We start from the raw sequence: 26,963 nt of genomic DNA, 5'->3' as shown, positions 1-26,963 counted from the left end.
CTGAGCTTCACTATACATTTGCTGAAACAAATACACATTTGGTTGGCAGCAATATCTAAATATCTAACATGTATTCATACACGTCACAAGAGAGACATTTCACAGTCTGGAGCTTGAGCAGCATTTGAAATACAAATCAGCATTTTCCAAAACAATTTTGAAACATGTTCTGTCATATTTTTTATGTATTTACTGCTTCAAAAAACTAATTGGACTGAATATTTATGAACGATCTAAACCACTGATGAATATGTATTTATTTTAAACTCCAGTGATGTTGTGACATTTCTGAAAATCTGTAATGTTGACCTAGTTATACCGCTATGGCAAAAAGTTTTGCATCACCCTGTAGAATTATTAATTTTGCTTCATAAAGTCGAATGAAACCTGCTAAATAATGTCAGTTTAACATATTGAATATCATACCGCTTTACAGTTCTCCATATTCTTAATTAAAAACTGACAAAATGTAAAAATGTGACATTTCAAAATCTAATATGAAATACTGTACTACTATTATGGCTTTTACGATATCATTTTGTAGTTCCTTTGATTACATTAAATAAAATACCTAAATTATGTTCATATATATATATTTGTTTTTAATCTGCTTTCTGGAATGTCGTGGAACACACAGTCACAACCTCTAACAAATCACATGCCAGAAGCCAAGGTTTGATGTTTGACCCACTTCAAAATTTAGATGATCAAAACCAGCATCAAGAGAATGAAAGGAACAACATCCAGGACCCTATAAACAGTGCTGGTCAGGCAACAAATAGAAGGGAGGTCATGATTGTCGGGGACTCCATACTGAGAAACACAACAAGTTCAGTATGCAGTCTGGACCCCCTTACTACAACAGTGTGCTGCCTTCCTGAGAACGTGGACAGGCTCCTAGAATGAACGGAGATGACCCGGTAGTATTTGTCCACATCAGTACAAACAACACTGGAAGAGACAGATCAAGATCCCTGCAGAACAAATTCAGAGAGCTGGGAAGATTAAAAGACAAGAGCAAAACTGGTATTTTCTGGGATACTGCCGATACCTTGCAAAGGACCATACGGACAACTGGAATGAAATAATCTAAATGCATGGCTGAAACCGTGGTGCACACAGGAAGGCTTCACCTTCCTTGAACATTGGACCACATTCTACAGCAAGGATTATCTATATAGGCAGGACGGACTGCAATTAAATAAAAAGGGAACCAATCTATTAAGAGAAAGGATCCTCAAGGAGGTTCAGAAGCATTTAAACTAGAAAGGAAGAAATCAACAAAAAAACAGAAAGGAGACTACACTAAATAAGGGCAACAGCTCAGGTAAGATATCCATTAAATGTATTTATCTAAATGCTAGAAGTCTCAAAAACGAAATGTTAGAACTTAAAGCTACTGCACTAACTATGATGTGATAGGTGTTACAGAAACTTGTCTATCGCAGAGAGATGGAGACGAATATAATATTAGTGCGTATACACTGTATAGGAAAGACAGGCAGGACAGAAGAGGCAGAGGGGTAGCGCTATACCTCAAAAATAGTCTTGAAGCACAGGTGTTAAATCTGGAAGAAAAAATCCATGCAGAATCAATATGGGTCAGAATAATGGACAAAAATTCAAAGGGCATAAGAATAGGGGGGATGCCTTGATTTAGTCTTTTCAAATAACAAAGACAGAATAACTAAAACAGAGGTCAGAGATCCACTGCCAAACTCAGATCACAACATGGTCTCATTTGAAGTGCTTTTTAAAACCCAAAAAGCAACGACTAAAGCTAAGGTTTACAATTTTAAAAAGGCAAACTATGAAGGAATGAAACAGAGACTAACAGAAGTAGATTGGAGTAGAATAGAGAGAACATCCACAGTGAAAGAATGGATATTTTTCAAAAATGAGGCGCAAAACAAATACATCCCAAAAGTAGACAAATCAAAATCTAAAACCAAATGGCCAAAATGGTTTAATAGATCAATTTAAAAAATATTCAGAGAAAAAAGGCACTTTACAGAGCATTTAAAAGGGCCCAAGGACAAAGTACACAGAAAGAGTACTTGAAACTGCAAGCGCAAGTCAAAAAGGAAGTTAGAAAGGCCAAGAGAGAGATAGAAATGAACAATGCCGAGGAGGCTAAAATCAATTCCAAAAAGTTTTTCCTATATTATAACAGCAAAAGTACGTTCAAGGAGGAAGTAAAATGTCTAAGAGATACAAATGGAAACATCATAGATGAAGAAAAAAAAGCAAATATATTAAATGATTACTTTTCACAAGTTTTTACAAAGGAGGATACGGACAACATGCCCCACATGTCGACCTGTTCCTATCCAGTTTAAAATAACTTTAGCATAAGAGAGGTAGAAGTGTTAAAGGGGCTAGGAGCTCTTAAAATAAACAAATCCCCTGGGCTGGATGATATCCTCCCAATAGTGCTAAAAGAAATGAAAGAAGTTATTTACAAACCGCTAACTAAGATCATGCAACAGTCTCTTGAGACGGGTTGTACCGACAGACTGGAGAATTGCAAACGTAATAACGATCCACAAAAAGGGAGACAAAACCGAACCAGGTAATTACAGACCAATAAGCCTGACTTCTATTATATGTTAACTTATGGAAACTATAATAAGATCCAAAATGCAAAATTACCTATATGGTATCAGTATCCTGGGAGACAGTCAGCATGGTTTTAGGAAAGGGAGATTGTGTCTAACTAACCTGCTTGCGTTTTTTGAGGATGCAACATCGACAATGGATAATTGCAAAGCATATGACATGGTTTATTTAGATTTCCAGAAAGCTTTTGACAAAGTCCCACATAAAATGGGCAGCAGTGTGGAGTAGTGGTTAGGGCTCTGGACTCTTGACTGGAGGGTTGTGGGTTCAATCCCAGGTGGGGGACACTGCTGCTGTACCCTTGAGCAAGGTACTTTACCTAGATTGCTCCAGTAAAAACCCAACTGTATAAATGGGTAATTGTATGTAAAAAAAAAAAAAAGAATTAAAAAAAATAATGTGATATCTGTATAATGTGAAATAATGTATAATGTGTGAATAACAATTGTAAGTTGCCTTGGTTAAGGGCGTCTGCTAAGAAATAAATAATAATACAATAATAAAAAGATTAATTCTTAACCTGAACGCAGTAGGGACTCAAGGAAATGCATGCACATGGATTAGGGTGTGGTTAACATGTAGAAAACAGAAAGTACTGATTAGAGGAGAAACCTCAAAATGGAGTGAGGTAACCAGTGGAGTACCAGATAGATCAGTATTAGGTCCTCTGCTCTTCCTAATCTACAGGTACTGCACACAGGCAATAAAAATGTCCATTATAAATACCATATAGGAGATCTATGAAAAAGATCTAGGAGTTTATGTTGACTCTCATCATCTAGGCAATGTGGAGAAGCTATAAAAAAGGCCAACAAAATGCTCGGATATATAGTGAAAAGTGCTGAATTTAAATCAAGGGAAGTAATGCTAAAACTTTACAATGCATTAGTAAGACCTCATCTAGAATATTGTGTTCGGTTCTGGTCACCTCGCTACAAAAAGGATATTGCTGCTCTAGAAAGAGTGCAGAGTGACCAGAATTATTCCCGGTTTAAAAGGCATGTCATATGCAGACAGGCTAAAAGAACTGAATCTGTTCAGTCTGGAACAAAGAAGATTGTGCGGTGATCTGATTCAAGCATTCAAAATTCTAAAAGGGGACTTTTTCGACCTGAAAAAAGAAACAAGGACCAGGGGTCACAAATGGAGATTAGATAAAGGAGCATTCAGAACAGAAAATAGGAGGCACTTCTTTACACAGAGAATTGTGGAAGTCTAGAAACAACTCTGCAGTAATGTCGTTGAAGCTGACACCCTGGGATCCTTCAAGAAGCTGCTTCATGAGATTCTGGGATCAATAAGCTACTAACAACCAAACGAGCAGGATGGTCTGAATGGCCTCGTCTCGTTTGTAACCTTTCTTATGTTCTTATAAACCCCACACGTGGAGAGCAAGACATCAGGCGCTTTCATTGAACAGCAGCAGGAATAGTTACAACACAGTAGTACAAGCCATGGCTCTCCATATGAGCGGCTGTATTACGGAGCTCCACAGCTCATTCAGTCCTTTAACACCACTGGTCCACTTCACAGCCGGCTCTATTCCAGCTTGGCTCCATTTATCCTCTGCTGTCTCCACCCCTTAATGACCTACAACACGGCCTAAACCCAGTCCGCACGTGTGCTTGTACAAGACAGAAACCACAAACTACCCCCCCCCCCCTTACACAATGATAAACCCCCACTTTAGACTGTTAAAAAACATTTGATCAATCTTTAAAAATGGCTGTAATTGACCAGTGTCATTAATTTTTAGACCTGCTTGAAATCCGTTAGTATGGGAACATACCTTATTAAACAAGATATCAGGAGACTAACGTGCTGAATAAGAAACTTTCACCAGTGTTACTTTTAAATGCTTATGGTTACCTGACATTAAGATTAAAAAAAAATATGTAAAAGTCTGATAGCTGGTTAAACGATCATTAATATTCTAATCATCAATCAACATTTGAGCTTGTTTAGCGAGTGTGTTACGAAGCAGTCTGCACTGTAAACTCCTATTAGGAGCGATTAAGCCAGTTAGCTCGAGGTGCACTAATGAAGCGCTAACAAATGTAACGACAAAAGGGCAGGACAGTGCCAGCCCCTCTGAACCCAGAGCAGAGCCAAGGGAGGCTTTACACAAATCAGTAAGTAAGACTTGTTTCCTGCAGTCAATTGCCTCTTTTCACCCACTGAGTCAAAGCTGCAGTCTACTAAACTGCCAGAATAAGCTTCATTTTCTATATTTCTAACCCTAATTTATGACTGTGTATAAGCTGTGTGTGTATCTGTTTGAAAACACATTGTTACAAGTCTTACTTTGTAAAATCTCTGCTTTGTATAACCAGTTTGGGTGGGGTCCTGTGTGCTGAGACTGTGTTTACATTTGGGGGAAAAGAATTAGAATTTGAAAGAGGGGTGATTGTTGGGGCGCATTTGGCAGGAGCTTCAGTGACCAAGACAGCTCAACTTGCTGATGTTTCACGAGCAACGGTGTCTAAGGTGATGTTGGCATGGAACTCCGAGGGAAAGACATCATCAGCAAAGGGCAACAGTGGATCCAGGATCGTGATATCCAGGCATTAGAAGTGCAAGGCAAAACAGGCGAGCAACTGCAGATCAATTGACTGCAAATTTCAACCTGGGGCGCGAGCAGCCAGTTTCATCAAAAAGGGTCCACCGAGAACTCCACAGAGCGGCATACCATAATGGCCCAACGTGCTATTAAGTGACTTTACATTTTTTTGTCCACTATCTGTATGTTAACAGAAAATGACGTGGGGTTGGGAGTTTCACAGCTCAGTGTCTGCTGTAGAGTGCAGGCTGTTTTCATTGTTATTGGTGATGGCTCAAATCATCTGTACATGGCAAGTCCTTATTTGGTTGGTTGGTTATTTGATTGAACAGGCATTAATACAAAGTCTCTATTCAACACAGCAGATATAATGATATCAAAATTTTAAAAAATGGGTTATTTTGCAACCACGCTGAATCCTTTGTGTGACCCCAGCTTTAATGGTTTCTGTTCAAGACAGGCTACAAAAACCACAAGTAGTAGCCCAGTTCTGCTTAGTGACAGAGATCCCTGCTGGTGTGCTTTCATGAGTGCGCACTTGTTGAGGAGCCAGTGTTCCCAGTAAATTAGAGATGGTAATGAGGCAGTCTGGGTGTGCACAGGCATCTCTCCCTCCAATTTCACTCATTAACTTCGGACCGTACAAGAAAAGAAGACAAGGGTGAGGGAACAGTTACTGATTTACCTGTTAATTCCGGATATGCTTGGGTGCCATAGCAACATATTAACATCAACAAAAAGACGTCAAACACAGGTCCCTAGTCGTTTTTTCTCCGGAAAAAGCTGAGAAAACCTTTCAATGGCTGAGTGAGACCCATAGAAGCCGGGGGCAAAAAAAAGGGGGGGGGGCAGGGGGGCGATCTGAGCAATACACATAGGCCTGGACCAAATCAAAACTTTGACAACCCGTTAATCGTACTTAACCAAACTGTATTTAATAGCGTTTTCTTATTTTTTTTGTAAGTATCTTATTTCTTCTACTCATAAAAAGAAAACGCTATTAAATAGTTTTGTTAAGTGCGATTAGCGGGTTGTCAAAATTTTGATTTGGTCCCAGCCATAGTCCCTTCACCACAGACAACACAGGCATAAACAAACAAGATAGCTGCTTCCGCATCCACCGCTCAAAGAATATGACAGACATTTGCCAAGCTTTTTGAGATGTTATAGTAATAAAATAACGACTTGGATCACATTATTGAGGAGTTTGGTGATAAAACGAGTGATCAGGAGATGATTTATCAGTATGCACTACTATGAAGAGATATGTGATAAATACAGTGAACAAGGAGTGGGGCAGGGCTGCAGTACTGAGTGTCCTGTTGATATGCAGTGCCTTTTAAACCTGTTTTACTGTGAAAAAAATTACTTTTAAACAGCGCATGTAAAATAAACAGCTCGTGTGAAAATACATTGGACCCGACGCGCCTGACAGACGCTGAATAAATGGACCGCAAAGGGTTAACACTCAATAGTGAATTTAGAAATGCTAAAGAGAATCATAAATTCAATGACAAACGTTCTGACAAAGTCTTTTTCAACGTCTTCATGGAGGGGTCATAGAGTTACCATGCAGTACATGGGAGAGGCTATGCTGAATAGCCTAGACCTGGTCTGTAAGAAATGGTTCAAAGTACATTTACTTGGAGAAAACAAAGAATGCTGTCCATCTAGACTATTTGAAACAGCTGAACAAAGACGCTGACGTCTGTTTCTCAGACACAGAAGGTCAAAGTGGTGGGTTGCAGAGTTTCACATCTAAACCAGCCTGCAGATTTAATTGTGCACAGTCGCACATACCATACAAATCATTCTGCATTAGATTCAGGTGGACTCAGGACCCAAGCAGCGTCAACCAAAGTCAAATTAGAACACTTTTGTGCACTGCGGAATCCTTGAATTAGCATTCCAAGCTGTTTATTGCTTTGACAAATAAGGACCCCTGTACAATGTGTCCATGAGAAGAGTGATTGCTGTTCAGTGCCACTGCGTTCGTCTTCCACGGTGCACATTTGAAAGTGCTTCTGAATAAAATCAGATGGAACTTTTAATTGTTCTGTGGCCTCGAATGCTGCTGCTGCTGCTAATGCCAAGCCCGGCAGCACAAACAATTTTCTATATGGTCCTTTGTTATTCGACAGAAGTACCCAACCTTTCAATGAATGTATTTTTTTTCTCTCTGCATACTCTTCAATATAAAAAGTGAACAAGCTGTATTGCAAGAATTTTATTTTTTTTCCTTTTATTTCCAAGCCATGGCTTTATAATGCAGCTCAACACAGAACATCTCCTCACATGGCTGAAACACCAATTTGCACAACACTGGGGGGACAGACACGGCTCCCCTTCACACTCGTAAGTGATGTCCCCAGTTGAGGCCGTGTCTTTATAAGATGGACAGACACCTCTCTGTGTCTCTTGTTTATTAGAAATAGACACGGGTAACATCCCGGGCTGGTACAGTGTCCCCGCAGGATGGACAGTGGACTGACTGGTGTGCGTGTCTCTGGGACAGGCAGGGTCGGCACAGCAGGTGGGCGCAGGGAAGCTGGAAGGTGGCAGTGGACAGCGAGTAGACAGACAGCGTCTGCGAACACGAGCAGCAGCAGTTGTGTCCACCAGCCATTGCCGGCCCACGATCTGTACAGAAAAAACAAGAAGACAAGCAACTGAACAAACATCTGCTGTGTGTATTCATAAGTGCCTACTGAGTTCCCAGAACACAATAAGAAAAGAGGCTCTGACAAAGCAAAGAATACAGAAAATAGGATATTATAACTCACTGTTAGGGCTCAGTGAATGGTCTTAGCCCTAGCTTGCTCTGAAACAATGTTTTGCCTCCTAGAGATTCAGGATTCTGACTCCAGTTTCTCTTTTCTTTCTGATCTATCGTTTAAGCACTCAGGGAAGCTAGGCCTCATCTTACTGTTAATCAAACTTGTCTCTCTTCTGGCTCCTGGGTGATGTTGTCGCATGCCAAAATTAACTCACATTGGCTCAACAAATACCCTGTGTGTGTCTGTGTCTGTGTGTGTCTGAGTGTTTAATACAAGGCTGCATTACAGTCAGAAGCACACCTGGTCAGGTCTAACCAGCCCCCTTGTCAGACCTACCTGGACTGGTCTGGCTGTAGCTGGAGGTCCCCTCGCAGACTCCTGGCATGGGCTTGTCCACTCCGAGCTGTACAGTGAATGATGGGAGGTTACGCAGTGCAGAGGTCAACGCTACATCCAAACTCTCTGATAGCCTCTGCTCATGGGAGGAGGGGCCTGTATAGGAAGACAGCATAGACACTTCCTTAGAGATCCAGACTACACAGGAAGAGAACACAGACACTTCCTGTGAGATCAAAGATATTCTATATTACCAAGATACTCAACTCTGCCTTTACTTCCATCATGAGGTACAGAAGGGATGATGTGATATAAAGAGTGCTCCGGGGCTATTTTTGTATTGAGTGCATGAACAGGGCATCATTTCAGTGCACGACTGCGAGAATCCCACATGTTTTTTTAAGAGATGTGCGCACAATTCCCGCAGTCTGTTAAGAACCCTCCACCCAAATAAAAAACTAAATCCAGTGTAAATTACAACTTAAAATCAAGTCTAGTACTAAAGATGTTTTGTGATTGCAGCAACATATTGACATGTAGCAAAATACTACGCTTACTGTAGTAGCGTGGTAATAAGCATTATATTTTGCTGTACTTAGGCTACTGCAGTTGCTACTTTAACCTTACTGTAATTGAATATTATGTGAAATATATTAAATTAGATTGATTCCAGAATTCACATTACTCTTATTTAAATTATATAAAAAAAACTTCAATAAAAAGTTGAAATATTGTAAAATGGAAATCATGAATATGGGTCTGATCCAAATGAAATATGAATAAACGGTAAAAAGAAAAACCTCAAAGTATATATAAACTGACGTCTAATACCAATAATAGCAGCATGTTTTCTGTTTGCCCCTGTCCTCTGTACTGTGTGAAATGCTCATCTCAGTTTTCTGTTTGCCCCTGTCCTCTATTCTGTGTGAAACGCTCATTTCAGTTTTCTGTTTGAACCTGTCCTCTGTACTGTGTGAAACGCTCATCTCGGTTTTCTGTTTGCACCTGTCCTCTGTACTGTATGAAATGCTCATCTTGGTTTTCTGTTTGCCCCTGTCCTCTGTACTGTATGAAACGCTCATCTCAGTTTTCTGTTTGCACCTGTCCTCTGTACTGTATGAAATGCTCATCTTGGTTTTCTGTGCATGTGCCATCTCTGGGACTGCATTCAGAAAAGTGCATTTCAATTACAGAATGTCATCATTACCAAGGGTTATGTTTTTCTTCAAGACACCCTGGGCAATAGTAAAACAGACTATTTTTATAGAGTTTTTTTTATTATTTTTAAACCTGGGTAACAATAGCTTAAACCAGCTCAATCCAATACCGTTCCATTGACTCTCAATAGAAAAACTTCCCCAGAGCTCAATTTGTATTCCACAACCCTTTGCGTGTAGCTTGAAGGAAGTCTCCATTGAGAATCAATGCAGTTGAATATCTTGGTGTAACAGATTATCTTTGGTGAGATCCAGACTGCACAGGAAGAGAGCACATATATTTCCTATTACCCTGTTCCAATGAGGGAGGCTAAAGCATGATTCACACAGGACTAAAAAACATATGCTGGAATGGCAGAGGGAGGCTAGGACAAACGCTGGCACAGTAGACGGGGGGCTAGGACAAACGCTGGCACAGTAGACGGGGGGCTAGGACAAACGCTGGAACAGAAGACGGGGGGCTAGGACAAACGCTGGCACAGTAGACGGGGGGCTAGGACAAACGCTGGCACAGTAGACGGGGGGCTAGGACAAACGCTGGAACAGAAGACGGGGGGCTAGGACAAACGCTGGCACAGTAGACGGGGGGCTAGGACAAACGCTGGAACAGCAGTGGAGGGCTAGGACAAACGCTGGAACAGCAGAGGAGGGCTAGGACAAACGCTGGAACAGCAGTGGAGGGCTAGGACAAACACTGGAACAGCAGAGGAGGGCTAGGACAAACACTGGAACAGCAGAGGGGTCTAGGACAAACACTGGAACAGCAGAGGAGGGCTAGGACAAACACTGGAACAGCAGAGGAGGGCTAGGACAAACACTGGAACAGCAGAGGAGGGCTAGGACAAACACTGGAACAGCAGAGGAGGGCTAGGACAAACACTGGAACAGCAGAGGGGGGCTAGGACAAACACTGGAACAGCAGAGGAGGGCTAGGACAAACACTGTAACAGCAGAGGGGGCTAGGACAAACACTGGAACAGCAGAGGAGGGCTAGGACAAACACTGTAACAGCAGAGGGGGCTAGGACAAACACTGGAACAGCAGAGGAGGGCTAGGACAAACACTGGAACAGCAGAGGAGGGCTAGGACAAACACTGGAACAGCAGAGGAGGGCTAGGACAAACACTGGAACAGCAGAGGGGTCTAGGACAAACTCTGGAACAGCAGAGGGGGCTAGGACAAACATCTATCTAGATGCAATACAGCAAAGGCATGTGAAAGATAAGATTTGATTCACACTACACAGAGTAAAGAATGGTTTAATTAAATGAGAAAACAGGACTTTCATTTCTTTAACACGACACGAGTGTTGCCATAGAAACCACACCGACCTTGGAACACATAAAAGACTGTAGCCTCCGTTGGCCTGACCCCTGACCAACAAATAACTGCAGGCCGGCCTGCGCATGATGGAGAAGAGAGCTAAGAGTAAAAATAATACAGAACTGAAATAATCCAAATTAAGTTGTACATACAGCTACTCCAAGAACACAAAAAAGAAATAACTGCAGGATGGCCTGCGCATGATGAAGAGAGCTCAGAGTAAAAATAATACAGAACTGAAATAATAAAAAATTAACAGCAAGCTGTACATACAGCTACTCCAGAACACAAAAAGAGGCTATAGAGGTTTCAAAACCTGATGGGTAATTCCCGGAACTGTTTTTCACCCCAAAGTCAAAGTTCAAAGAGTTTGTTAAGGGGTAATTTAGCTTCTTCAGAATATATCACGCTGTTCCCAACAAACACAAGCGCCTATCACAAATAGTAAAGGGCTGACAAATCTGACACCTATATAAAATGTCTACCCCTTGACGCCACCATCAGGCATCCTTGCCAGGAACAAGCCTATGTACTGAGATTGGAGTAAATTAGGAATGGTACAATTCTGTGAACCAGAGCGCAACATATTGCTAGATAATTAATCTTAACTGAGATTACTAAACCCATTACCATGTAGAAATCATGCTATATTAACCTCTATTATGCAATCACTGACGCGCAGATAGAGAACATGCACGAAAAGATGGGAATGCAAACCCCTCCATACTTTGAGATGTGTGAATTACGTTTCATTATCAACCACTAATGAGTTTTTTTCACTTGGCTCTTGTAGGCCTGACATTTTCAGCTTTTATTTATGCGTCGCGGTATAGAATGCTTCCCTGGAGAGGCTCCGATATGACGTGGAAATCTACAGGTGGCCAGACAGGACGCCAGAAAACCCGCTATTTATTTACCAACAAGTATTTTTTATATTCAACGCTACACAGTGAATACATTTACCAGATCTCATTCAGAAATCTGTGTATCTTGCATTCATTCAAATCCAACAAGAGTGTGACTGGGATAAACACACTGCTCCAAATTACACTGCGTTGCTATGCAGATGCAAAGCTCAGTATTAGCAAAGTAATTCCTGAATTCAGCTGTTTAAACCCGCCTTCCCCCATGCATCATACTTGTTATATGAAACAGTACACTGCATGACCGTTCATGGAGTGCTGTATTTCACTCAAGAGAAGGTGTGAGCCTATGATGACAATTCCAACCTCTAAATTATTACAGTTCTGTATTATTCTGTATATAAAACTTGCCTTTATATATAAAAAATATGCTTTTTAAGGAAGGTGCACATACAAGAGTATGACAGTATTCACCTGAGCTGGGAGTCTGTGAGAAGCTGGAAGCTCTTTCTGTTCTCAGTCTTTTGGACGGCTTTTCTGAGGCAGAGCTGCTGTTGGGGTCTGCTGCCGCCAGATTGGAGAGCCCCAGGTCCTGAGAGGCAGCCAGGGCACAGTCTCTAGAGGCAGGCTGGGCCTCACGGTGTGTGTAGGCACTGGGAGTAGCAGGTTCTCTGCAGGGCAGAACCAGTGCTTGAGACGACGGAGTGTCCTCACAGCCTCCTGAGGAAGTCTCAGAGTGGGTCTCCGAGTCTCTTGAGGGAGCCAATCTCTTTAGTTTATTGGAGGTAGTGAAGTGCCTTGGGTTGCGGGATGTTTTATCATTCACTGGATATCTAGAAGAGGCTGTTCGGCCCAATGTGACAGCAGAGACAGGGAGAAATGTGGAGTCTCGAGGGGAAACCTTGTGCTCAGGGTGCTCAGAGGCTGTGGGGTTTCTGAAGTCCTTGGAAGCAGCGAGTCCACTCTCTTCCACAGGCTCAACCTTCCTCTTCTCTGAGGAGGATGCTGCCGATACAGGTATTAATCTCGACGGGCGTGGCAGCTCTGACAGGCTGGCTCTGCCCAACACACCTACTGCCATTGCCTGCCTGTCTCCAAGCTGCAGCAGAAACCGGTCAATCCTGGCTTTCAGGCTGGGGTGAGGCAGGAGCTTGGAATGTCGGCTGAAGGGTACCCCTGTGAAGGGGTCGTTTGGGGGGCGCCCCCAGCCTGCCTCCCTCCGCTCGTACTCCTCCATGGTGCTCTGGTCCACCACCTTCCCAGAAGGCAGCAGCAGGGGCAGAGTCATCACTTCTTGGGTGATGGGATCTAGAAACTCCTCAGGAATATCAGACGTTCCATTGGCTTCCAAAGGCAGAACCGCTGCCGGAGGAAATGGAAGAGACAGTAAGGCTGGTACAGTTCTCTGGCTCTCCAGATGAGCATTCAACACTCTGTCTATCACATCTTGTGAGCAGGATCTCGAGGGCTGACCCCAAACTTCCAGCTTTCTGAGACCCACAGGGCAGGAGCCCCCAGTGTGGGAGAGACAGATCCTCAAGTGTGTCACACTTGACAGGGAGGCAGGGCCCTTGCTCCAGAATTCCTGATGTTGCACAGTACTAGAGTCCAGGGCTGGAGGATCACCGCTGTGAAAGGGAGGCCTATGCCTGTATCCTCGGTGGCTGAAGGAGGCTTGGCAGTGCTCCTTCAGGACGGCTTTCCCCAGCAATGTAAAAATATCTTTATCGGAGAAGGCTGGGCTATTGCTCGAACCTGACTCTGCGCTGTCAGACACTGGCTTGCAGGAGGTGGATGAAGTGAAGATCTCCAGTCCCCGAGACGTCTGTCCCCTGTCTGTCCCCCCCGTCATCATGTTCACATCCACTCTCCTGATCTCTGTGCTGAAGGGGAAGGACAGCGTGACGTGGACAGGAGGACGGATGAAGTACTCTGCCCTGAACCCTCGTCTCCGGAGGCTAGGGTCCTCGGAGATCAGGTTGGACACTTCATAGCCATCTGCACACACCTGGGATAGGACAGGGAGTACAGGTAATCAGATTAGATTTGTGTTAATCCTAAAAAACCTTTAATCTGGGATCCTTGTTCATAGTTACTTAATAAAACATCAATCAGAAAACACCTTCTTCTCATTAACACCTTATTCCATCTAACACATTCAGCCTTGTTCCCCTAATGTCACCCTAATAAATCTCTGTCCTTGAAAATGGAGGCTAATTGTCTGTGGTATAAAATATATAAAGAACCTCAAAGGAATAAAAAGTAATTTAACTGTGGCAGTAATAACCTTTACTCTGCTCATTGTCATTTTCTTTTTGAATTCTACAGAACAATAGAACTGTTTTTTCTTCTGAGAAGTTATTCACTCAAGGCAGTCTGAAAAAGACACCCAGTCTAATTTAGTCCATTCAGTGCAATTGTGTTGGAGGCGAACACAGGGTGGTGTTTAGTCACCTCCCTTGTGTAGAGATAGTCAGAGAGTGACGAGCCTAACAAACACTGGCACTTTGGATCAGGCCTCAAAAGCAGTACTTAGTTCAGGAAAGCCCTAAAAAATAATAAATAAATAAATACATACATAAATAAATAAATAAAAATGTGGCCAGTTTCACAGACCTCTATTAGGGCAGCAGTCTGGAGTAGTGGTTAGGGCTCTGGACTCTTGACCAGAGGGTTGTGGGTTCAATCCCAGGTGGGGACACTGCTGCTGTACCCTTGAGCAAGGTACTTTACCTAAATTGCTCCAGTAAAAACCCAACTGTATAAATGGGTAATTGTATGTAAAAATAATGTGGTATCTTGTAATCATTGTAAGTCGCCCTGGATAAGGGCGTCTGCTAAGAAATAAATAATAATAATAATAATAATAATAATAATAATAATTAGCTGTAATTGTGGAGTAACTTACTTAAGGTTACATTCAGTAGCCAGACACTCAACTAAATCTACATTGGAATAGTAGGCAAGGTCGCTGCTGAGCAGGATGGGTCCGGTATGGACCAGAGGAGCCTGCTCACACTGCCCTGCAGAGGAGCCTGCTCACCCTGCCCTGCAGAGGAGCCTGTTCACAGAGGAGCCTGCTCACCCTGCCCTGCAGAGGAGCCTGCTCACCCTGCCCTGCAGAGCAGCCTGTTCACAGAGGAGCCTGCTCACATCGCCCTGCAGGGGCCGTCAGGTTCATTTTAAGGAAAACCACAAATTCATCCCCATTTCACTGCTGCAAATTATATTTGGCTTTACTTTGAAAGTGTTACCAGGGGGCTCAGCAAATATATGGTCTAATGTCGAGCCCCAGAAAGACAGATTTTTCCAGCACCAATGCCTTGATTCGATATAGCTATTTGGTGAACAATCATGACAAAACGCCAACAAAATATTTTGGGAATCCTGTAGTTAATATGTTATAATATTTAAGACTGCACCATGCAGAAGTGGCTTCTAATATTTGATTTTATATTAAATTGTTAGTGTTTTTTTTTGTTTGTTTTTTACAGTTACTTTTAAAAAATCCTATAATGGTGCTGCAAGCTGCAGTTAGTTCACTGCTTCATTAGCACTGGTATAACCTATGCACAACAGCGACCTTGAGTTCTGTTATTTAATGTGGATATTTTGGAAACCACAGATTTTATTATATTACTTCCAATTCTTCAACAGGATTAATAGTTCAAAGCACTGCAAATCTTTATAGCACCTCCGCCTTTGCAGCAACCTGATGTGGCTTCACGGACCGCTTGCGTCAGAATTTGAGAAGGAAATCTTATCATAACAAAAGGAATCAAAATAAAGATACAGATACATGCTTTGATGGGTATTGTGTCTATTCTAAAGATATAAAGTACCTTATTGCAGTAAATGGAGGGTTTGAGGTGCAGTATCTCGCAGTAAACAGAGGGTTTGTAGCACAGTACCTTATTGCAGTATATGGAGGGTCTGAAGTGTGGCAGACAGAGGTTGATCACCATGGTCTCTCCAGGCTTCTTGCTCTCGTCTCTGCTTTGTACGGAAAAGGATACATGTGTGTAAATCATGCTGTAAACTCAAAACTCAAGAATGGCCTTTTTCTGTAACTGTAATGAACACAATGACAAAAATAATGTGATTTTTATAAATGTTCAGAACATCTAAGCAATAGACTTACAATATAAAAGTTTTTAGTCTAAAAGAAGACCCTGTAAATAAAGTCTTACTTTACTACTGGAACTGTTTTTATAATTGATCTTCTCACATGGTGCAAAATTGTACATGAGGGAGGGGCGAAGACGAACACACACAGTCAGCCGCCCGCTTCTTTACACACCACAGACTCACCATGCAGCTACCCAGAGCTACAACGTCGGAGGACAACGCAGCCCTGGGCAGCTTAAGGCAAGGCCGCAGGTGACCGGCCAGACCACAGGGGTCGCTGGTGCATGGTGAGCCGGGGACACCCTCCCCCCGGGCGGCACTCGGCCAATTGTGCGCCACCCCCTGGGAGCTCCCGTCCTTGGTCGGCAAAGTAAGAGCCAGGACTCGAACCGGCGACATCCAGACTATATGGCGCACCCTGCACTCCACGCAGAGCGCCTTTACTGGATGCGCCACTCGGGAGCCCTGGAAAAAAATATTTGATTGTACTATTATTTTGTCTTGTTCTATTATCTATAAAAGGAGAATACAAAGCTATGTTGGGTCCTGAATGGAAGACCTTGTGCTATTCAGACAGACTTACTACCATTAAGCACAGCAGCACAGGGTAGAACTGATGGGCTGACAAGGGCTCCAGGTCTACGTGACTCTTTTTAATTAAATAACACTACTGTTAACAAACAAACACACACTATATACAAAAGTGGAAGCGAATGTCTTTGTAAGGTGAAGGAATTATACTTTTTAGTTTTTAAAATGACCAGGCTTTCCTTTGTGTAAAAAACAAACAAAAAAGAAAACACTCATTTTAATGCAGATCCTTGTTTGATCATCATGTATACCAAACCAAGCACTCAGCTAGCCTAAATGAGCTGCTAGCAGAGAGATGGAAGAACCCTCTCAATATATCCTGGAGATTCCGAGTCAGCATGGAGGACAGCGACCTACACGTCATGACAAGACAAATGTGTGTCGGGAGAAGATGAACCTATCCGATTAGAAATGACCTGTGGTTGTGTACTCGCTTTCCACTGCAATTAAACAATGGCGTGTATAGCAGGCAACACAATTGTTAATGTTGATATATTCTTAGCTTATCAAAGCAGTAAGACTGTGGACTATGTTACAATATTACCCACAAAGCGATACGTGTTTAGGCATAGTGTTCTTATGATGTGTGACATCCATAGCTTAGCTCATCTTTTAATTACCATAAAAACACCCAGTGGCAGCAGGATGCATTGAAGTTTGTTGTTAACCAAGATCAGGAATAACTGTGCAACTATTACTGTGCGCTACCTCTAATTCTGTTTTATAAACCTTGCCAGTGATTCTGTTGAGACTGTATGGCTGGTAGTGCATTACGGTTTAATACCATGAGCTTGAAATCTCTGGCTCGGCAACATACGCTGTGTGGAAGACATTAAAAAAGAGAAAGCAACAGGCATCATTTAAATTGCAATTTGGCACTGGGAGGAAACTATGAGTTATACAACTTGAGGCCACAAGGGGGCTTTAACTTTCCAAGCTGCTCTTTAATTGAAGCGCTTGATCATAGAAATTGAACTAGACTTCTACTCAAAACGTCAGTCAATGAATGTATTAGGTTTATTTTAGTTTTTCAGAATGTAGCACTATTTAGGAGTGTTTCTGCTAATAAAGCTGTGGAACTGCACATCATTACCTAAACAACATAACTTAATTGAGCAAACATAAACACACGTACAGAGAACAGAAAAACGTGTTGTTTTTAGAAGTTGATGTTATTCTGCAATGAGCACACACATCTTAAGGACGTTGCGGTACAAATTCCATCACATTCCAAAAAAATCACTCAAAAGAAAACCCAAATCTTCATGTACAAGGTCACCAGAACCAGGGACACACATGAATTCCTGATGCATGTTTGCAAGGGGGTGGAAACAATGAACACAAAAGCATTATCCAAACAATCCTTCACTCAACAGTGAGGTATTCATTTGTACCAGCACCCGAGGGAGTCAAGGTATTCACAGTTTAATAACCGCAAATTACAATCTTCAAAGATCTTTCATCAATGTGAAAAATGATTTTAAGACGTTCTGTAAACTTTTGCTTAGACATTTATCTTTATCTTGGATATTAAAGACAGGCTTTACAGGTGAGAAATGTCAGTTATCTTAACAACTTGTTTGAATCACTTTGTGTATCATTTTCTGTTTCAGTCATCAGTGTGACCAATAACAGGTTCATATTGACAATGAAGATTGTAGAAATATGGGGCACTTCCCACGAAACTTTAAGGACCATTTGAATTAATAAAATCACATTTTCATTTCATGAAACCCTTTTCAGGTGTTTTTAGAGAGTGTTTATTAGTCCAATCTCATTTTTTCAGCACTGTTTAACCTTCATATGGCGAGAGCTAACTTAGCTTAACTTAACTGGCCCTTCTACAACACTGCATATTCCCTCCACTTACCAAAAGCAATTATTTTAAGCATCTGTATTTCTGAAAACATATTATTATTATTATTATTTTTGCATAACAGCCTCTACAAGCATGGCAATGTGATGGGATGTCTGTTGCACTGGTGTAGGGGTATTTCGGGCCAGCCTATAACGCCAGAGTGGTGCGGTCCATTCTTGGCTTCACTAGGGACACAGTTAAACACATCCAAGCTTCACAGTGCTTTACTCTCAATTACTGCTAAGTTTTGCATCACAAAGAAATTTTTGGATTGAGACATAAAAAATAAAAAAAACTATATGAACATAATTTAGAACTTTTATTTAACATCATGTAATCAATTAAAACCACTAAATGATATTACAAAAGTCTACCGGAAGCCATAACAGTACTACAGTATTTCATGTTTCAATTTTTGTCAGTTTTTCATTAAGTATATGGAAAACTACAAAGCAGTATGTAATTCAATATGTTAACGTAACATTAATTTGCAGGTTTTATTTGCCTTTAGCTGTATAACAAGGGTTCTATGCAGGACTCATTTTGGTGAAGACTTTGTTTGAGAATGCCATCAAATTTACCAAAATCATACCCAAAGATGAAAAGTGCTGAATTGCAACTATTTGGCTACAACCAGTTCAGGATTGTGAAAGACAGGCATGTTTGAGGTGTTCAAAATGTAACCAACCACAGCTTGAAATGTATTGTGCCTGCAAACCTGCCAATGCACCTAATGAGGTAGAGAATTCACAGGCCAAGAAACCTAACTGATACTATATCTTCATTATTTATGGCAGTTACAGGATGAAAATGTAGAGTTTAGAGATTTAGCATTTAAAACTCTGAACACATTTGAATGACAAATGCCAGATTTGTGGTACATATCGTGTTCTTTATTCCTAAACTTAGCTCAGAATATGCATTGGCTACAATATCCCCTTTCTATTGCCATCATTTTGAAATAAAGACATGAAGCTTATACACTGTATATGAAATCAGAGAAGGTCAGTATCATGTCTATAGCACAGCTGTTTGAATTCTGATCAGAGTAAACCCTGGAATGGCTTATTCCCTGACCCTGGAAGGCAGGTGCTTTTTGTGCCTGTTCAGTCAAGGGTCCCGTAGAGCTTGCAATGGAGATAGGCGAGTTTCTCAGAGCGTGTGCGTCTGAGCAGAGGGAACCACTCCCAGAAGGGCAGCTCCAGCACCGTGTAGCCGGCTCGGCTCAGCTGCCGTCTCTTCATGGCGTGAAGCCCCAGGAGGTGACGGGACCCGTAGCAGAACTGGTTCCGATTCGAGACCTGGACCGCCAGTCTGCGCACTCCGGTAAGGGGAGAGGGGGGCTCTGCTGGAGGGGAGAGGGGGGGTCTGGAGCAGGGGGACCCTGTCATGGCATCTAGGAGCCCCTCAGTCAGGACAACACCACCGAAGAACTCCCTCCTGCTCTCTTCTGCTGTCGGAGTCCTGGGGCCACCGCCCTCATCAGCTGCAGGCTCCGGGGTGCTTCTACTGCTCTTCACATTCAGGAGCTGAGACACTAGATCATCAGTGAGGGGCACTCCTGCGTGCTTCATCTCCCACTTCCTGATGCTCTGCTCCCGCTGTGTACCCAGGTCCAGGGCTGCGGCAGGCTGTGTGTTGAAGGGCAGGGCTCTGCCTGCGGAGTCCAGGTGGATCTCCAGGTCACTGGACCTCATGTGTGGCAGGATCATGTAGTTTTTCACGTACTGAGGGCCCCCCAGCATGGACTGCAGCAGGGTCTCAGCCTCTCGCACTTCTGCTTTCTGGCACACGTCCTGGCTGGCAAATCCCCACAGCATCTCGGTCACCTCTGTGCAAATTCCCTCTGGAAGACGGGAGCCAGCATATCCAGGCAGCTCCAGCTCCACTGTGCCATCCAGGGTGAAGAGGTCCTTCTTCAGCTCTAGCTGGGTGGACTCAGCAGCTAGTTTCACAAAGCCAGGACTCAGGGCAAGGTTTATGAGGTCATGTGGGAAGCGGCCAGCGAAAGCAAGCGCGAGAAGCCCAGTTAGGAGGTGTTCAGGGTACCTTTCAAACTCAGCGCTTTTCACACGCATCTGCTGCGTGAGGCTGGAGAAAAAGGATTCCGCATTGCTGGGCTGGTAGCTCAGGGAGGAAAAGGCCCAGAGCAACTTGGCAGTGTCTTTGCTACGGCAGTGAGCAGCTTTAACAGGCACCTCAGCAGCTATGGCTTCAAAGATCCTCTCGTCGAGATAGTGCAAGGAGGAGCAGGCCAAGGCAATGTGCATGAGTCCCTGAGCTCCCATCGAGGGGGCTCTCTCAGGGACCACCTCTCCCAGTCTCCTCAGGAATCCCACGTGATCCACATGGCTGTATCGGAGCATCTTGAGCACGTTCACCACAGCATAGCTGCTCATCTCCTCCAGCACGACCTCAGCTCTGTCCCCAATCCTGCGCATGGCCTGCTCAGAGAGCCCACTCTTGGATTTGAAGAAGCCCAGACACAGTGCTCCCAGCTCCTCAGGAGTCGTCTGATCCAAGAACCTCAGAACCAGGACCTCCAGGTTCTGCATTAGCTCCTGTGGGGCTCTCCTGCCCTCCCCTATGAGGTAAACCAGTTGTACAAGCTGTGGCAGGGTCAGCTCTCTGCACCGCAGTCCTAGCCTGCTGTAGGCAAGGTCCAAGTACTGTGGCACAGCCCGACCCAGACATCGCCACAGGTCCCCCACCAGCAGAACCTGAGTGGAGTCTAGATCCCAGACCCGTCTGCAAAGCTCTGAATCGAACACATTCAGTATGCTGTGTGTGGGGGGAATCCCCAGCCTTACAAAGGCTCTCAGCACGTCTATTAGCTGAGGGGAGGTGAACAGACGCAGGTTCTCCACAGCATAGCGGCACAGCATGGCAAACCGAGTGTCTGACTTCACCAGCACCTGCTGCTCTGTGGGAATCTGGCCCAGCTTCTCAAAAAACTCACTGATTGACTGAGGACTGAGAGTCCCTTTCAGCACGGTGACTTTATGCAGGACCAGGAAGCCCTCCTCTGTAGAAACTGGTTTGGGCGGCTCTGAGAGGTTGTGACAGAGAGCTCTGTACTCCTCCCTCAGTTTCTGGAAAGCCCTGGGATCTTCTTTGCTGTCATACAGCGCCTCTCTGTCCTCTGTGCCCCCGAAGCCGCCTGCCTTGCGCCCGGCCGCTCCCTGCTTATTCTCACCAGCCTTCCCGAAAGCGAGGTCCAGGAGCGTGTTCTTTGCACTGGAGAGCCGTCGAGAGCAGGACACAGTGTAGGTGTTTCTCGTCTGCTGCTGCTGTAGCTGCTGCTGCTTTGAGCCCGAGGCCAGGGGCTTGCCTTCAGGGGGCTCATCCTCATCCGCAGCACTGGGTCTATGTGTTGTTACCACCTGGCTCCGGCGTGTTTGGCAGTATGCGGAGGGGTTGTAGGGCACCGTGTACCCCGGTAAGTTGGGCAGCACAGCGTCAGGATTCTGTCCGTCCTCCTGATCCTCATTGCTATGGTTACTGCTCATCTGGACAGGGCCGCCCGTTGTCTCTTCACCTCTTGCTCTCCAGGACACCGCGGCAAACCTGCGCATCCCCCGCAAAGAGAGTCTCTGGCACAGCACCCCCGAGGCCATCCTTCACAGCACTGCTGCAGAAAGAAGCAGAGCTACAATCAGAAGCAGGACACGCCCCCTCCATCTCTCTCCTTATAAACAGAGCCACTGCTGCTTTAATCTTCTACAAAGAAAATACCCATAAAACGCACAGCACAGCGTCCAGCTGCTGTGCATGCAAGTGCTGCAGCTGAAGAGACCTGTGTCTTAAAACCCATGGCAATTTTAAAATACAAGAGGAAGGAATCTGTACTTTAAGGTTTTTTTTGTTTGCATACTCCATGTCCTAATCATATTCTTGCCACTCAGTTATTAAATATCTACACTATGCTCATATGCACACAGACTTGTTGAAAAGTCAATTTCATTTAGTCTGGATTGAAAAGGCCACGTGTCTACTTCAAAAGTAGGTTACTGTGTAACAATATCAACTCAGAGTCATTTTAGAACCCCTTTAGAATCTTTCCAGTATTAGAAAATTCTCCAATAATTTACCTGAGAGGTGAATCCCCCATGGGATGTCATTGAAGTCTGCCACAAAGAATGTTCTATAGAAGCAGCTTAAATAAAAGACATTACGAAGTTGAAATTCCAGGGAAAAAATGTGGGAAAGCTAGTAAAAGTGAACTTTAAGCATCCTTTCATATTCAAATAATTATCAAAAATGAAATGTTTCGCCATCCCTTTGGATACACACAATGTTCAAACAATGTGCTACCAGAGTACTGGAATACTGTGCTCTTCTCGTCCACATCATCGATTTTATATCTGAAGATTTACAATAAATAAAAAGATAATGTTTTTTATAGTAGCTTTTTTAAAACTTACATGTTTCTAATTTTTCAGTGGCCTATAATCCTCTAACAACATAATAACTCTAAATCATTCACAGATTTACATCACAATGGCAAAGGTCTAATCATCACCAACAGAATGCACAGTACTTGCATTCAGACATCTGTCACTCTCACTTAAGCATCACCTAAACTTGTAATAGCGGGTGATATTTGAGTATAGAAATTATAACAGCAATCCAATCCAATCCCTTCACTTAATCCAATTCCAGGTCCTAGAGCAGAGGTTCCCAAACTTTTGATTGCCGCGTACCCCCTTCCAGACCTGTCTGCGTACCCCTAGCATTCAGATTTATATGTTCATGTTGTTTTTAATATATGCTTTCATAATACACAGATTTATACACATACACAATAATATACTTACAATATAAATGACTATAATAATATAATTACGGCTTCTGATTTTAGGGTTTAACCGATAAAACACCCCTGATACAAAAAAAAATAAAATAAATCTGTGTACAATGAACACCAGAAAAACACTGGAAATATACTCAATTCACATAACTCAAAAACCTAATACATTAAAAACAAAAACAAACTACCTTTTCCTAACTTGTATTGATTAGTTCTGAATACTTTCTCGACTGGAGGCTTGTTCGCGGGATTTAAAGCTATATTACAGTTAAGATACGTAGGATTTAAAACAGAATTGCAAATTGTGGCGAAATGTAAAACAAATACCTAAACACAAAAATCCCAGAAGAATGTGTCCGTGACCACAGGGATTTCGTTGTGGAAGACAACAAAGGAAATAAGGTACAAAGTGTGGTACTGTACAGTTCCTTTGTGACAGAAAAAAACAAGCATTTTGTAAAGTACAGTAACAGAAAACAACAATTTCATACAGTACATAAAAATCGAAAGCTCTGAAAAAACGATTTACATAAAAATCGAAAATAGCTCATCATAACCACCAAAAAATGTAATTAATAAAAAACTAAAAACATACGTCATAAATATAATACATTTAATTCGCGTTGTACAGTTATTGGTGGTGAGAGTTCTGTACGTCACTGTCCCTGTGTATCTTTGTTCTCATTGTTACCTCTTGGAGGTTTGCAATAAACGAGCACACCACAGCGTTGATCCCAAGTGTCCCGCTGCCCGCGAGATTGTCTTGCACGACTCTCTGTTTGTTTCTCCATTTCACGGCAGAAATTGAAAGGAATTTCCAATGCGTTTTAAAGTTTTGTGTGAGTATGACAAGTCTTATGAAAATGCAAAAAAGTAAAAAATAAATAAAAAAAAAATGTACGCCATTACACAATTTGTCACGCATACCCCCTAAACACGTCTCGCGTACCCCTGGGGGTACGCGTACCACAGTTTGGGAACCTCTGTCCTAGAGGATCCTGCACTCAAAGCATGTGAAAAATGTATATTTTTTGCAACCCTTGCAGAGTGGAAAGGGGTGCACCCCAAAAATGTACCATGTGCACTTTGAAGAATGATTACTCCCGTTTAAGTCAGACAAGGACGATCTTGGTATCAAAGGTTATTGCTTAGCGTTTAACCACACGTAAGGATCTCCCGTGATCTTCAAGAGAGTTCTGGGATATGCTCACTGTAACATGGTGGAGGGCACTTCACCCCTTGCTGCTGATGAAGGGTTAAATAATACCTACACAACAACACACTAGCCAGGGTACTGCGTGGGGTTTGAAATTTCGTTTAGAATCAAAATATGATGCAGGTATATGTTGGTTTTTATTATTTTTTTTAATTTTACAAGATTGAACCGAAATAGCTGAATCTTATACATGCATCTGGCAGCTGTAAGATAGGCTGCACAAGGATTAGGCAGCTGGGTCCTTATACTGGGCAGACAATACAGGACAGGCATACAGGAAATAAAACCCAATACAATCAGGCAGGCGTGAGTCACTTCAAACACAATTACAAGATGCCTGTCTGAACAGTACCGTTGGAAAACGGCTTTACTGTGACCTTCCTCTCTCTTTGCTTTTTCATTCTTTCACAGGCGGTGCTGTTACAGCAGTGCCCTGTTTTCTATTCAATTCAGGTATTCATAGAGTAGAATATAAGAATATTAAACTAGTAGTGAACTAGAGGCCACTCAGTTGCTCATCTGGTGTCTGACAGAGCCCTAGAACATCCAGGCTACACAGCTAACCCTGCTCGCAGTGACTGCTGGGCTGCACGGCTAACCCTGCTCGCAGTGACTGCTGGGCTGCACGGCTAACCCTGCTCACTGTGACTGCTGGGCTGCACGGCTAACCCTGCTCGCCGTGACTGCTGGGCTGCACGGCTAACCCTGCTCGCCGTGACTGCTGGGCTGCACGGCTAACCCTGCTCGCCGTGACTGCTGGGCTGCACGGCTAACCCTGCTCGCCGTGACTGCTGGGCTGCACGGCTAACCCTGCTCGCTGTGACTGCTGGGCTGCACGGCTAACCCTGCTCGCAGTGACTGCTGGGCTGCACGGCTAACCGTGCTCGCCGTGACTGCTGGGCTACACGGCTAACCCTGCTCGCCGTGACTGCTGGGCTGCACGGCTAACCCTGCTCGCTGTGACTGCTGGGCTGCACGGCTAACCCTGCTCACTGTGACTGCTGGGCTATGCAGCTAACCCTGCTCACTGTGACTGCTGGGTCATTATTACTTTGGTAATACAAACAAACAACAAAAAACGACGAGTAATGAAGTTAAAAGACGTTTTCAGTTTTCTTAATATGCAAGTCCACGGGCGAAAAGCATACTAACTCTCTGAGAGTTTATATTACCTAAAGTTAAACTTGAAAAATAACACACAATAAATATAACTGTTGATACTGGATCTGATAAATCGCTGTAATACATTAATATCAAATGCAAACTCCTAAGATTACTGTCTAGTATGTAATAGCTCCAATCCTACACGTGTTTTCAGCAAAAGCCTGCCTTGCAAGGATAGGCCTTATGGTATCGGGGATCAGTAGCTAGCTACCTATCCCTGTGGTCCCGGTCCTACCTTAGCTTGGTACCAACAGGACCCGATTTCTATGTGAAGCGATCCCGGATATTGGAAAACATCAGACTCCAGTACTCTACTAGAAGGTCATCGGTTCTGCTACAGCAAGTGAAAGGGGACATTTCCTTGAACGCCTTTTACAAAAAATAAAAAAAATCTCTTTGGTCGTTTGGACATGTTACCACTAGGTGGGGCAGGACGAATAAAACAACATCCTAAAAATAAAAATAGTGTTAACTACTGACTGGTTTTGTCCACGAGGGGGTATACTTCAACTAAAAAATATATCCACAATTTTTTAGTGCCGTTTATACTTAGTTAAAATTGTTTTATCAAGGAAAATAAAGTTTAGCATAAATAAAATAATTGGAAACGATGTGACAGTAGTATTGATATGTATTTATTGCACCTAAATAGGTCAGGGGCAAGCAGGCTAGCTGATAACATCGAACATCACCTAGCAAGGTATTTAAACTAGGAACTAGGGAGGGGAAGGAATCTAAAGAGGCATGTAAAATTCAGGTTAAAGTGTCCTAAAATTCCTGCTACCCGCTGATTAAACACAGAGGTGTGTGCTACAGTAACCTCCCTCAAATTCCTATTACCCCTGCGCAATCATGTGCTCTTGATTGGACCAATTTACACCTAGGTTTATTTAATGTGAGGTTTCTGGCTAATAAGGCTCAGTTAATTATTGATTTTATTCAGGATTACAACATTGATATTCTCTCTTTAACTGAAACTTGCCTTGGACCGAATGACAATGTTTCCCTGATTGAAGCTTCTCCACCTCACTCTTCTTTTTTTCCCAGAAAGCTTGCTCTCCTGGGCAGGGAGATGGACTTGCTACTGTTTTCCACAGTGAACTTAGAATCAAACAGGAAATTGTTGAAGGTTATTCATCTTTTGAAGTTTCAACCTTGACATTAAACAGTCCATTACCTGTTAATATTGTAATTATTTATCGACCACCTAAGTCAAACCTGCTATTTCTGACTGGATTTGGGGATCTGCTATCTATATTGACAGTCAAATATGATAGTATTCTTTCATTGGGTGATTTTAACCTTCATGTTTACATTGATTCTAATTCTGCTACTGGATTCCTTAGATTATATCCTGCATGTCAAAGGTCCTACGCATAATCATAGCCATACTTTAGATCTGGTAATTTCTTGTGGTTTAGCTGTTAAGAACATCATAACCCCAGATCTTACTATTTCTGATCATCTTGCCATTCTTTTTTAGGTGAATCTGCCAGTATCT

General features: G+C 42.9%; 2 protein-coding genes across 5 annotated transcripts; both read right to left on the bottom strand.

Moving 5' to 3' along the window:
* Window positions 1–7,391: 7,391 nt before the first annotated feature.
* Window positions 7,392–25,829, bottom strand: LOC117403501 (RING finger protein 37-like). Of its 2 annotated transcripts, none has more exons than XM_059002561.1 (5): window positions 25,698–25,829; window positions 15,607–15,688; window positions 12,170–13,703; window positions 8,293–8,448; window positions 7,392–7,819 (listed from the first exon to the last, which is right to left on the bottom strand). In XM_059002561.1, exons 2-5 carry the CDS (start codon window positions 15,658–15,660, stop codon window positions 7,605–7,607), a joined length of 1,959 nt encoding a protein of 652 aa, XP_058858544.1. In that variant the 5' UTR covers window positions 15,661–15,688; window positions 25,698–25,829; the 3' UTR covers window positions 7,392–7,604. The 2 variants fall into 2 exon arrangements, with proteins under 2 accessions (XP_058858544.1, XP_058858611.1); XM_059002628.1 differs by having other exon boundaries at window positions 15,607–15,691; window positions 25,698–25,788.
* Window positions 18,573–25,830, bottom strand: LOC117404093 (FAST kinase domain-containing protein 5, mitochondrial-like). 3 transcript variants are annotated; one of them, XM_059002404.1, is made up of 2 exons: window positions 25,698–25,830; window positions 18,573–21,903 (listed from the first exon to the last, which is right to left on the bottom strand). In XM_059002404.1, exon 2 carries the CDS (start codon window positions 21,887–21,889, stop codon window positions 19,379–19,381), a length of 2,511 nt encoding a protein of 836 aa, XP_058858387.1. In that variant the 5' UTR covers window positions 21,890–21,903; window positions 25,698–25,830; the 3' UTR covers window positions 18,573–19,378. The 3 variants fall into 3 exon arrangements, with proteins under 3 accessions (XP_058858387.1, XP_058858431.1, XP_058858474.1); XM_059002448.1 differs by having other exon boundaries at window positions 18,573–21,900; window positions 25,698–25,823; XM_059002491.1 differs by lacking the exon at window positions 25,698–25,830 and adding an exon at window positions 22,364–23,914.
* Between the last annotated feature and the right edge of the window lie 1,133 nt (window positions 25,831–26,963).

This window comes from Acipenser ruthenus, chromosome 1 (assembly GCF_902713425.1).
Source record: "Acipenser ruthenus chromosome 1, fAciRut3.2 maternal haplotype, whole genome shotgun sequence".
NCBI lineage: Eukaryota > Metazoa > Chordata > Actinopteri > Acipenseriformes > Acipenseridae > Acipenser > Acipenser ruthenus.
Note: the sequence above shows the minus strand (reverse complement) of the source record. Positions and strands in the feature narration are given on the sequence as shown.